The 13,293-nt window shown below is 38.5% G+C and overlaps 1 protein-coding gene and 1 non-coding gene across 2 annotated transcripts; both read left to right on the top strand.

Moving 5' to 3' along the window:
• The first annotated feature begins 3,237 nt into the window (after positions 1-3,237).
• Positions 3,238-8,795, top strand: LOC115512438 (dentin sialophosphoprotein). The gene is made up of 4 exons (XM_030313464.1): positions 3,238-3,288; positions 4,921-5,007; positions 5,143-6,135; positions 6,615-8,795. The coding sequence occupies exons 1-4, from the start codon at positions 3,238-3,240 to the stop codon at positions 8,793-8,795; spliced, it is 3,312 nt and encodes a 1,103-aa protein (XP_030169324.1).
• On the top strand, positions 4,003-4,109 carry LOC115513164. Its single transcript, XR_003968587.1, has one exon. It is a non-coding gene; the product is annotated as a U6 spliceosomal RNA (small nuclear RNA).
• Positions 8,796-13,293: the final 4,498 nt, after the last annotated feature.

The raw sequence follows: 13,293 nt of genomic DNA, 5'->3' as shown, positions 1-13,293 counted from the left end.
ATGTGGACAGTTTCTTGAATTATAGCACAGAAACTTTAATACCTACCTCAGGAATGATAGGAGTCTTAAATAGGTAGTCATATTTACTAAAGAAACCTAGAGTTTTCTTAGATTGCCAACCTTAGTAAGACAAGAAATGCCAGGGTGACAGAGTTTAAGTGGCTCTTTTCAGATATGTTACACTGATTCTCTATATTTAAGATGCAAAACAGCCTTCCAGGAGCTATTTAATTAAGTGAAAGTAAGTCTGGTCCCTTTGGAACCGAATGGTTCAGTAAGCAAATACATATCAGTATGTGAAGGAAGTGGGGGAAGTTATTATGTGCTTCATAGACATGGTGACACTTTATAACCCCATATCAGGGATCCTAAACAGTGATTGGCTGAGAAAATTATCAAACTGAGTTTAAATTTCAGCAGGTACAAAATTGTCACGCAAAAGTCCAAGACAGTGAGCCACTTTCAGTCTTCAAAGAGAAAGATAAGAAATCCTGGATTTTCAAAGTCCCTTTGAAGGCTTTTAAGGTAAGATGAAACATCCTCTTTACTCAGAACCAACAGATTCCTGTAGAAATTTGAATTTCAGAGAAGAAGCAGACTTGACTTTAAGAAGTGAATAATCCTTATGATTAGATTTTTCCCCTTCTCTTCTGATTTGACAAATCAAGACTATGTATTAAAAGATAGCAGAAAATTATGTGGTAGGGATGGTAATTCCATCTAGAAAAGTATTGCATCACTGAAAAACAGGAATTTTTTTTTACAGCCACTGTGTTAAAAGTATCAGTTGCTGATAGTCAGAAAAGGTATATAGAAAATGAAGAAAATATTTTAAATCTAAAATATTAACAACAGAATGAGTGATTAGAATACTTTATGCACACTTCACGAAAGCTCCATTACTGTTATTTTTATCTAGACAAGGCATCTTTAAGAATCTTGAATCTAAACACATTTTTTTTAGTCTCACCAATGCAATATAAGATGTGATGAGATTTAATAAAAAAGGAAAGAAACAATCTCTTCCTCTCAAATAGTAACAATAGTGACATTTAAACACTGATTCTGTTGGGAAATAAACGTCGATTTAGGAATTTTATTCAACACTTTATGGTACATTTACTTCAAAGTCTGGCTAATCCACTCAGTGATAAGCCCCATGAGGGTAGGGCTCATATCTATTTCCAGGGCTGAGTATCTGGCCCACATTAGGTCTTCAAATGTTGAATGAATGAATGAATGAATGAATGAATCCCAGTTTACATTTAATTTTTTGGTCCCTAAAAAAAAATCAACTTTCCGCCTAAAAGATTAGTTTTTTTTTTTTCTTGCCAATTGACATTAGGGTTTTCAAAGCTAGATTAGAATACTTCTACTTAGGATATCTGGAGATTCCGACCTCTATCACATACTTTTTCTGTTTCACGGTATCATAATAGGTTTGGAAAATGAAAGAGGGTTCAAGCTGACAAAACTAGGACCATTTCTATAGCAGTCTTTTGAGCTATTCACTCACCTGTGGATACAGTGGCAAGCATCATGATGCACTGTGCAATTGTTCTGGCATGGACCTGAAAGAGACCCAAAGTAGTCAGGTTGCTGGACTGCAGTTTAGAAATGGGATGCGCATAACCCTGATCTTCACTACAGGTACCTTTCTAGGACACCATGGTTCCTCCAAATCACAGTGTATACCAGCCTTCTGCAGTCTATGTAATAATTAGGTTTGGTACTGCAAAGTACAGTGTAACCCCTGCTTACTAAACAGCTGCCCTTTAACATCTATGCCCTAGAACTCTGTATTATACTTGTCCTGAGGTCACCTCAGCTTCATTTTTAATCCACAGTATTTTTAAAGGAGGTCTAGCTATTCTTGGCTTTCTACTGAACGGCTATAAGAGTAAGCCTTTTTTTTCTCCCCGAAACCATGTCCTCTCTCCTGTGAGGAATTGCCAATAATTCTATGACGGTTGACATTCACTGAGGTTTTATTATGTTTCCACTATCAACATTAAATTCAATCAAAGCTATCTTATGACATGTATTACCATAGTCTATAAACCCAGTGGGAGTTCATGAAATAGGAGTAAAACTTTTTCCCTTTCTATATAGCATCATTACATCAAAAAATATAATTTTCAGTAATAGCAATTTAAATTTTTGATTCACATGTACTACACAATGTCTATTCCAATCTATCTATCTATTAATTATACCATTTCTGAATGTTAATTCTAACATGAATAAAGGATCATGTTGTTAGAAGTTCCACATAATAACTGCTATCATTTATTAAGGGATTGCTAACTACCCAGAACGGTACTAGGCTGTGCTTATACCAGTAAGTATTTATTCACCAACAATTTTTAAAAACCATCTTTTTCTGTACTGAGTGTTGGAATACAGTGATCACCAAAACATTCTCCTAGACCTCAGGAGCTCTCAGTAGATCAGGGGAACATATATATAACCAGACTATGCTCAAATAGTACAATATGCTACCAGTGAAGTTTGCAGAAGCTACTAGGCGTAAAGAGGATAGAGATATCAAATGCCCTTTGACTTTGAGTCAGAGAATGCTTCTCAGAGAAGATTCTTCTGCTAAGGTAATTGGGATAATCCTAAAGCACAGGTATTACTATCCCAGATGGAGGAAATAAAGGTTTAATAAAACTATTTAAATTTCTCAAGCTCACACATCAAGTAGCAAAGGGAGAACTTGAACCCAGGTCCCTAAATCCAAACTCCATGTTCCTTCCACTAGCCAAGGCTCCTTGATGCTACGAAGTTCTTTCCTTTACAGTCTACTATTGCCACTTGTATGGATTTGGTGTGGGGATGATAAATAATTCATCCTTTAAGCATAATCTTAGATTTAGTTAACACTTAAATAAAACTATTCAGAAGAAATGTTATTACCATCAAGAACAGCAAGACAAAGTTATGGTTATGCCCTTTGCAACTACACAGCTCTGTCCCTTCATTGGCACAGGCAGAAAAAAATCTAGTTAGCGACCTCAGTGCTAAGCCTGATGATGCTCCCTGTATGACTCTGTGAACATTCCAGATATGTTCTGGAACAGTGAGTTGTCATAGCCTTCTTCTTGCCCAGGAAAAAGTCAAATGCTTCTTGACCAAAATAATACCTTATTATTAGTGGTTATCATCTTTTGCTTTATAAGTAATTTCATGTTGTTATTTTTTTTCTTTAAAAACAGGTTAATATTCCTAAAGAAAATGAAGATAATTATATATTTTTGCATTTGGTCAGCAGCATGGGCCATTCCAGTAAGTATGTGTTCCTCAGAAAACTCTCCTTACTTTCCTATCTCTTTTAACCTAACATCAAATAATATATATTTAAGATTTTGCAGATAAGTTGTGTCTAAATATCTAGATTTGCATGAAAGACTTTAACAAGATATTTTTGGGGGTCTCCACAAATCCAAATATGCACTCCAATTCATGCTCCCATTACTCAAATTGAAACTCATGTCTTGTCAGATGCATTATTACTTTTAATTGTTTTTTTTAATGTTTATTTATTATTGAGAGACATGAGAGAGACAGAGCATAGGCACTGGAGGGGCAGAGAGGGGGAGACAGAATCAGAAGCAGGCTCCAGGGTCTGAGCAAGGTGTCAGCATAGAGCCGGACATGGGGCTCGAGCTCACAAACCATGAGATCATGACTTGAGCTGAAGTTGGACACTTAACTGACTGAGCCACCCAGGTACCCCGGATTATTACTTTTAAAATTCATTCAAATTAGGGGCGCCTGGGTGGCTCAGTCAGTTGAGCATCCAGTTTCGGCTCAGGTCATGATCTCGCCATTCTGAGTTCCGGCCCTGTGTCAGGCTCTGTGCTGACAGCTCAGAGCCTGGAGCCTGCTTCAGATTCTGTATCTCCCTCTCTCTCTGCCCCTGCCCCACTCAAGCTCTGTTTCTCTGTCTCTCAAAAACGAATAAATGTTAAAAAAATTAGAATAAAATTCATTCAGATTGTAATCCCTTCAGTAGCACGTATAGTAAAATTGGAACAATAAAGAGAAGATTAGCATGGACCCTGTACAACGATAACACACAAATTTGTAAAATTCATTCAGATTAATTTATATTCGATGCCCAAAAGTCATGGAGACTTTAGCCATCTTTGCTCATGCCCTATCAATTTCATTCTAATATCAATGAGGCCTGCATTTTTTAGGAAATTTTCAAGAAATGAAAACAGGAAAAAATCTGATTTTTTTCAACATAGGAGAAAATGTTTCACTCATATACTTTTTTTAATGCTCCTTGGGGAAAATTTGGAATATACAGATAAACACCAAGAAGGAAAAAGTTAGGAAAATTAAACCATTTGTAATTGTATTAGCCAGCTGCTAAGGGTAACATTTTGGTATGTTTTCATAATATCCAGCACATTGGTATTTATGTAGTTGAGAATTTTCTCAACTATTTCAAATGTACTCCTGAAGGACATAGAAGTAGCATATTACTAGCTTTTGTTTCTGCCCTGGCTCTTGTCAGACCTGCTATTTTCTTGGAGGTTTTGGCCAGGTTATACTTAAGGTGGGTCTTGTGCTAGTGTGGGAGGCTTGTACAGAAACACCACAGGTCTATCTCCTCATTTTTATAAAAGACAATTCTCCTGAGATAAGTAGTCTGGTTAGTACTTCAATAAAATTGGTAATACCATTGTGAAAATTATCTGTATGCCCAGTTAAAATTCTACATAAACTATGAAACAAACCACTTTTGTTTTCTACCTGATTAGATCACACTTTGGCCTTTGTGTTCTATATTTTTTTCTTTATTTAGGGGAAAATGTGTGTCTGTGTGTGTGCACACATGCATGTGTGCATGCATGCATGGACACAAAATCAGAATGTTTTCAGTTTCCAATATTTTCATTTTGGTAGGTTCCTCAAATCAAGCCACTGGAGAGACATGCTGTTGACAAATCTGTGAATGTAAAACTTCTAGAGAAAGCAAAAGTGCCAATACAGGTATAAGATATAAAATGTGTTTCTAAGCTGTTCTTAAAATTCTATTAACTTCCAGAAAACTGATGCTCATCTTTTCAGTTCGTTGTGCTTCAAGATGATATCTACAACTTACTTCGAATTGTTTCTCTTCTCCAGGATGAGTTAAATGCCAATGACACCAACAAAGAAGGTAGTGTCCCCCATGAAAATGAAAGAGGAAGGCAACAGTATGCTGAAGATGGTTACAAAGGAGAAAAAAATGGCTCTGAGTGGGGAGAAGTAGGAGGGAAAAGTTCCTCTACACATTCCATGTTAGTAAATGAAGAGGGGAATACTGAAGATCAAAATGGGGTCACAGGAAAACCAGAAACATATGGTTATGATGGGATACATGGAAAAGAAGGTAGCACCACAGCAAATGGCATTAGGGGACAAGTAAGCATTCTCGACAATGCTGGAATTGTAAATGGGGCCAATGTTAATAGAAAAACTGATAAGAATTCAAACAATGGAGATGTTGGAGATGCAAGTCAGAGTGAGGATGCCACTGTTGTCCAAGAAGATGGACATCAAATAGATGGAAGCAATAACAGTACAGGCCATGAGGATGAAATAAATAGGAATTCCTGTGGAAATGAAGGTAATACAAGTGAAATAACACCTCAGATAGAAGGTGAGAGAAATGGGAATCACGAAGGAGTAACACCAGGGGGAAGTGGAGCTGGCAATGGAGAAGATGCTGGTCTGGATAATTCTGAAGGGAGTCCTAGTGGGAATGGAGCAGAGGAGGATGAAGACAAAGGCTCTGGTGATGATGAAGGTGAAGAAACCGGGAATGGAAAAGAGGACACTGGTAACAACAGCAAAGGCCAAGAGGGTCAGCCTCATGGAAAAGAAGATAATGATAATAGCTTAGGGCAAAATTCAATTAGTAGTGAAGATGATGACCCTGAAGACAAAGAAGATCCCCATGACATCGATGGAGACAACACTTCCAAGAGTGAGGAGGATTCTGATGGTATTCCCAAAAATAAAGATAGCCAAATAATAGAAGACATGCAAACACCCAATCACAGAGAAAACAAAGCTGTGGAAAAGAAAATCACTGATGAATCAGAGCCAAGTGCTATTGGGAAGAGCCAAGATAAGGTTAGTTTGTGAAACTGATTTCTTTCAATGGCAGTTTAAATTCTCCCTCTCCATTCACTGATGGTGACATAAAAATAAATCGTAATAGGCGTTCATCTCTTTTTGCACCTAAGCTACGTGAATATTTAATGGGAAAGTTAGAGTTCTTACTAGACTTTGATACAGAACAATTTTTAAAAGCAGATACTTCTGAAAATTTGACTGCAATTTTACAAGCCTAATACTAAATAACTGATTCACCATGTAACTGTTCACACAAGTTCCTATTGAGTAAAAATGCAAATGGGTTGTTTTATAATCTAAATACCAGAGTTCTCTCACATGAATAAAGCACATTTTCACAAATAGAAGTTTATGAAGTATTGGAAGCTGAACTTCTGTTCCTCTGGTTACCTTCCCCAGTCAGTCTTCCTCAGACCAATGCAGTTTGGCAGCATAACACCAACTAACCAATCATTCTTTTCTCCATATTTCCACAGGGAATAGAAATTGAAGGTCCCATTAGTGGCAACAGAAACAATATTACCAAAGAAGCTGGGAAAGTCAGTGAAGATAAAGAGGGTAAAAGACAACATGTAATGGTCATGGGCAAAGGAAACGTCAAGACACCAGGAGAGATTGACAACATACAAGGACCTGGTCAGAAATCAGAACCCAGAAATAAGGTTGCACACAGCAAAACAGGTAGTGAGAGTACTAGTGATGGATATGACAGTTATGAGTTTGATGATGAATCCATGCAAGGAGACGATCCCAACAGCAGTGATGAGTCTAATGATAATGATGATGTCAATTCTGAAGGTGACAATAACAGTGATAGCCGAGGAGATCCTGGTTATGACTCTGATGAATCAAAAGATAATGGCAATGACAGTGACTCAAACGGAGGAGATGATGATGACAGTGACAGCACATCAGATGCTAATGATAGTGACAGTAATGGCAACGGTAACAATGGGAGCAATGACAATGGCAAACCAGACAGTAGCAAAGATAAATCAGACAGTAGTGACAGCAGTGACAGTAGTGACAGCAGCGACAGCAGTGACAGTAGTGACAGCAGCGACAGCAGTGATAGTAGTGACAGTAGTGATAGCAACAGCAGTGATAGCAGCGACAGCAGTGATAGTGACAGCAGTGACAGTAGCGACAGCAGTGACAGCAAGTCAGACAGTAGTGATAGCAGTGACAGTAGTGACAGCAGCGACAGCAGTGATAGTAGTGACAGCAGTGACAGCAAGTCAGACAGCAGTGATAGCAGTGACAGTAGTGACAGCAGCGACAGCAGTGATAGTAGTGACAGCAGTGACAGCAAGTCAGACAGCAGTGACAGCAGCGACAGCAGTGACAGTAGTGACAGCAGTGACAGCAAGTCAGACAGCAGCGACAGTAGTGACAGTAGTAATAGTAGTGACAGCAGTGACAGTAGCGACAGCAGTGACAGCAAATCAGACAGCAGTGACAGCAGTGATAGCAGTGACAGCAGTGACAGTAGCGACAGCAAGTCAGATAGCAGCGACAGTAGTGACAGCAGTGACAGCAAGTCAGACAGCAGTGATAGCAGTGACAGTAGTGACAGCAGCGACAGCAGTGATAGTGACAGCAGTGACAGCAAGTCAGACAGCAGTGACAGCAGCGACAGCAGTGACAGCAGTGACAGCAAGTCAGACAGCAGCGACAGTAGTGACAGTAGTAATAGTAGTGACAGCAGTGACAGTAGCGACAGCAGTGACAGCAAATCAGACAGCAGTGACAGCAGTGACAGTAGTGACAGCAGTGACAGCAAGTCAGACAGCAGTGACAGCAGTGACAGTAGCGACAGCAAATCAGATAGCAGCGACAGTAGTGACAGCAGCGACAGCAGTGACAGCAAATCAGACAGCAGTGACAGCAGTGACAGCAGTGACAGCAAGTCAGACAGCAGCGACAGCAGTGACAGCAGCGACAGCAGTGACAGTAGCAACAGCAAATCAGATGGCAGTGACAGTAGTGACAGCAGTGACAGCAAATCAGACAGCAGTGACAGTAGTGATAGCAGTGACAGTAGTGACAGTAGTGATAGCAGTGACAGTAGTGACAGCAGTGATAGCAGTGACAGTAGTGACAGTAAATCAGATAGTAGTGACAGCAGTGACAGTGATAGTAAATCAGACAGTAGTGACAGCGGCAATAGCAAATCAGATAGTAGTGACAGCAGTGATAGTGACAGTAAATCAGACAGCAGTGACAGCAGCAATAGCAAATCAGATAGTGACAGCAGTGATAGTGACAGTAAATCAGACAGCAGTGACAGCAGCAACAGCAAATCAGATAGTGATAGCAGTGACAGCAGCAACAGCGACAGCAGTGACAGCAGTGATAGTAGTGACAGTGACAACAGTGACAGCAGCGATAGCAGCGACAGCAGTGATAGTGACAGTGGCAACAGTGATAGCAGCGACAGCAGTAGCAGCGACAGCAGTGACAGTGACAGCAGCGACAGTGACAGCAGCGACAGCAGCGACAGCAACAGCAGTGATAGCAGTGACAGCAGTGACAGTGCATCTGATAGTAGTGATGAGAGTCACAGCAAGAGCAAGGCTGGTAATGGCAACAATGGAGGTGACAGTGATAGTGACAGTGAAGGCAGTGACAGTAATCACTCAACCAGTGATGATTAGAACAAAATAAAAACCCACAAGATTTTTTTTTGAAAAGTCTAGTGAATAATTTACAGGAAATGAAGATTTCTAAGGAAGGAAAGAAAGGGGAGACATAAACAAAAGATGTAAACATTCACAGAAACAGTGAGAGAAATAGTCAAATTGTCAGATTTGGAACCAAGTTCCCACACCCTCAGGAGAGAATCTGAATGCATGATCTTTGGTACATGCATGTTAAAACACATTCTGAAGAGATTCTGTTAAAAGTACATATCTAAACATAAAAGAACAATTAAAATATTCTTTAATACTTTACATAGAAACCTCAAGTAATCACGTACTACATGATAACTTTAATTTAAATGCCAAGTGCTTCAGGGAATGTAGCAAGTAAACACATCTTAAAAACAACCTGTGGCATTGCTTTAATCTTTCAGTAATTATACATTCTGGATAGATGGTCTGCTTACTGCTGAGTAAAAGATGCTGTTACCATGATATTCAGCTTGGCTACGCATTCATTTGCTTGTTCTAAGGAAGAAATAAACTTGTAACATGAATAAGAAATGCAGCAACAACTGAACCTATCTGGACCATGGGAATAATCTATCTCATTATTGAATGGAATAATTACAAATTAGAAAAAATTTAAAGAGTGCTAGTCAGAAAATAATTCGGAGGCTGGTTTACATAACAAAATCTGATGTACAGTATTTCATTCCTGCAAAGCACTGGAAATTTAGCATAATGTTCCTTAAACTATTGACAAAATTGATGCAGTACTTAGAACAGTGTCTTGCCTCCAGTAGCACTCTCCAACTATTAATAAATAAATGATACATGAATGAAGGACTCTTAAGAGCAGGTTCACTTTTTGAACTCTATGTTCAGAGCTCTGTTAAGTGGAATTAGCATTTTTCTACTTCAGTCTCACCAAGTCAAACTTGGTTCACATTTCCCTTTTAAACCCCTACATGTCCAAACTCTCAGATCAGACCCTGAGACTCCCTTCACACTGTTAATCTCTTTAATAAAGCCAACAGTTGCTGGTAGGTAATGCTTTGGAAATTACTCTTCTTTGAGAGTCATATATGCAACTATAATCTGAGCATGGATTGTTCTACTTTTGCATGAATGAGGGTAATTCTTAGTTTCAAGGTAAAGCCCAAACCCTGCAACATGAGGATCTCAAAGATGTATGCAACTAAAAGTGTGCTATTTAAGAGGGTGGAGACAGAATTTATCACCCAAGCTAGGATATGTTTGAAAGTGAAGGGGGTGCTATCAATAGTCACTTGGCAACTGGAGGTGTAAATTGAGTTTGTTCAGGAATACTGGGAGATGCAATAAACATAGCCATAGACCTTTAAGGTATTCTTCAAGATTTAGTACAGATGATTTGTAACTTCCCTCTTTTCCCATTTAGGCAATTATTTTTAGATTTGTCTAATCAAAGGTAAAAATCTAGTAGCGAAGTTCTGAATGAAACTTCTTTGATGCTAATTTTCAACCAGTCATCATTTGACAATTTATTTCCTAATATTACGCATATTTTATAGAGTTTCAGTAGGTTTTGTTTCTACCTTCTTTCTTCTTTAATGTAAGAGTTTCTTAGGTGAGATCAGCATTACAAGGAATACTGCTGAAGGATTTAAAAATACTACTATTCATAAACTATTCATACTCATAATACTGTAACATTTCAAGTCCCTACTATATTATAATCATGTACATGACTCCAAACTTCTTTCCTTAAAACATGTTCTAGATTTTTAATTCCTTTAGGCTTCAGCTTTTTGTCTTTTTTTAATTTGTAAAGTGTGGCTTCTAGTACCTGTCTCACCTATTTTTAAAGGTTGTTATGAGCATTAAGTCAGGCAATGGATGTGAAACTCTTTGTAAATTATACAAGATATGTAAATTAAAGAGAATTAATTTTGGTGTTACAATAAACCTCTATTTATGTGACTATTCACAAGGAAAACTCCCTTAATCTTAATGGGTTTACAAGTCCTTACTCCTTACATCACATTTTGAAGATTTAGCTATTTTTAATTGAAGAAATAACAAGTATATGCACAAAATAAAAATCTCAAACACTATGAAAAGGTATAAATATATTAATTCTTCCTCATCCCAGATTCCTAGTCCTTTACTTCTCTTCCTTGAGGCAATTCCCATTACTAATAACTTGTGAAACTTTCCAGAAATATTCTATGTACATATAAACACCCATGTTCCCCCCCCCCCCCTTTTTTTTTTGAGAGAGAGAGAGAGAGAGAGAGAGAGAGAGAGCGAGCACGCATGTGAGTGGGGAAGATGGGCAGAGGGAGATAGAGAATCTTAAGCAGGCTCAACACTCAGTCTGATACTGAGCTCCATCCCATGACCTTGGGATCAGGACCTGAGTTGAAATCAAGAGTTAGCTGCTCACTCGATTGAGCCACCCAGGTGCGTCATGTATGTTTCCCTTTTAAAAACACATGGAAGTGGGGCGCCTGGGTGGCTCAGTCGGTTAAGCGGCCGACTTCGGCTCAGGTCACGATCTCACAGTCCGTGAGTTCGAGCCCCGCGTCGGGCTCTGGGCTGATTGATGGCTCAGAGCCTGGAGCCTGCTTCCGATTCTGTGTCTCCCTCTCTGCCCCTCCCCCATTCATGCTCTGTCTCTCTCTGTCTCAAAAATAAAACGTTAAAAAAAAAAATAAAAAAAATAAAAAAAAATAAAAACACATGGAAGTCTATTATACACAGTGTGCTTGTATTACTCTTTTTTTTTAAAAAAAAATTTTTTTTTTCCAACGTTTATTTATTTTTGGGACAGAGAGAGACAGAGCATGAACGGGGGAGGGGCAGAGAGAGAGGGAGACACAGAATCGGAAACAGGCTCCAGGCTCTGAGCCATCAGCCCAGAGCCCGACGCGGGGCTCGAACTCCCGGACCGCGAGATCGCGACCTGGCTGAAGTCGGACGCTTAACCGACTGCGCCACCCAGGCGCCCCTGTATTACTCTTTTTAACCTATGAGTATGCCTTGAATATTGGCTCACAGCACAGAGATTGACAACTTTTTTTCCCCATAGTTGTGTTGTATTTCGTTTTTTGAACTGCCATAGATATTTAATCTGTCTCTTTTTTTGAATCACGTCCTAAGCATTTCTGGTACGAGAGTCCCTGCAGGTAAATAGCCTAGGTTAATAGCTCAAGCTGGATAAATTCCCAACCAGTTCTTATAAAGACTTCACCTTGAGAAGTATATGGGGGATAAAGGAGATGCTCAGAATCTAGGGCTGATGTCAAAAATAGTGAAGGAAGACTATGATCCTGATTTTCTTATATAATATCTACATTGACCTCTGGAACTTTGAGGCAAAAATAAAGGTGACCCTCTAAAAGGATGTCTCAAGAGTAGATCTTTCGAATATAAGAAGTCTGATATTAGAAAACAATATCTGTTTTGTGTTTTTTTCTGGAATAAGATTAGTAAGCTATCTGCTAATATTGCCCATGGGAGCAGTATTTTTTAAATTACTTTTCACTTAGTAGGTCATGAAATCAATTTAGTGACTCATGCCTTACATTTTGTAAAATGAAAGAATAAAAAGGAAAAATTTAAGAGCATTATAGGTAGTGTTTTATGAAACCTAACAATATTTGCCTCTACATGCATACACACACAATATGTCTAAGTATGCATACTAAGATATGATTTAAAATATCACTCTGACTCGCTGTAGTAAAAAAAAAAAAAAAGATTTGAAAGCCATTGGTTTAGAGAAGCATTATGAAACATTATTGCTGCTAGAAGTCATTTCATATTCACTTTTCACATTCACTTTTCTCTTTACAAACCTGTAAGTTTCTTCCCCACTTTTTAAGCAGTGGTCTAATAAGAAAGAAAGAAATAGTGGTATATGTATAGGGGGGTGGGAAGAATGGTGGTAGGGGGATAGGTTTTTGGATTTATTTGTGCTACAGTAAAAGACCCGAGGTAACACTGTCATCTTTTCAACAAAAGGCTATCATGGAAGTGATGGTGACTTTGCTGAGGATTCAAGATTTCTTTTTGGTGGCATGGGTTACTTTGTATCTGACTGAAGATGAACGACCTTAAAATTGGCTCTCAGCAATCATTTTATCCTCTTCACTTAACCTAGGAATTCCTTCCACACCTGCTCACACCACAAATCAGGGAATGCAATAAGGGTTTTGTTTGTTTATAAAATATAACCTTAAAAAAGATTATAAAAAGATAACCTTTAGAGAGTCATACCTACCCATATAAATACATTTTAAATTATTAACTGAAAAGGGATTTCCCAGAAGTCAAAATTGCTTTATGGTTTGTAATGGAAGTTCTGGAAAACTTTGGACCAAAATAGCTAGGAACAATTTTCCTCTCCCTAAAAGGAGCAGGAACAGAATAGAATAGTTCAGTCATAGATGAAAATATCATTGTGTTCTCACAGTGGTCCATTCACTGCTGCTTGCAAGCAAATCCTCTAGAGGACGAAACAAGT

The sequence above is a fragment of the Lynx canadensis genome, chromosome B1, assembly GCF_007474595.2.
Source record: "Lynx canadensis isolate LIC74 chromosome B1, mLynCan4.pri.v2, whole genome shotgun sequence".
Classification (NCBI taxonomy): domain Eukaryota; kingdom Metazoa; phylum Chordata; class Mammalia; order Carnivora; family Felidae; genus Lynx; species Lynx canadensis.
The sequence above is the reverse complement of the archived record's forward strand: the minus strand, read 5'-3'. Positions and strand labels throughout refer to the sequence as shown.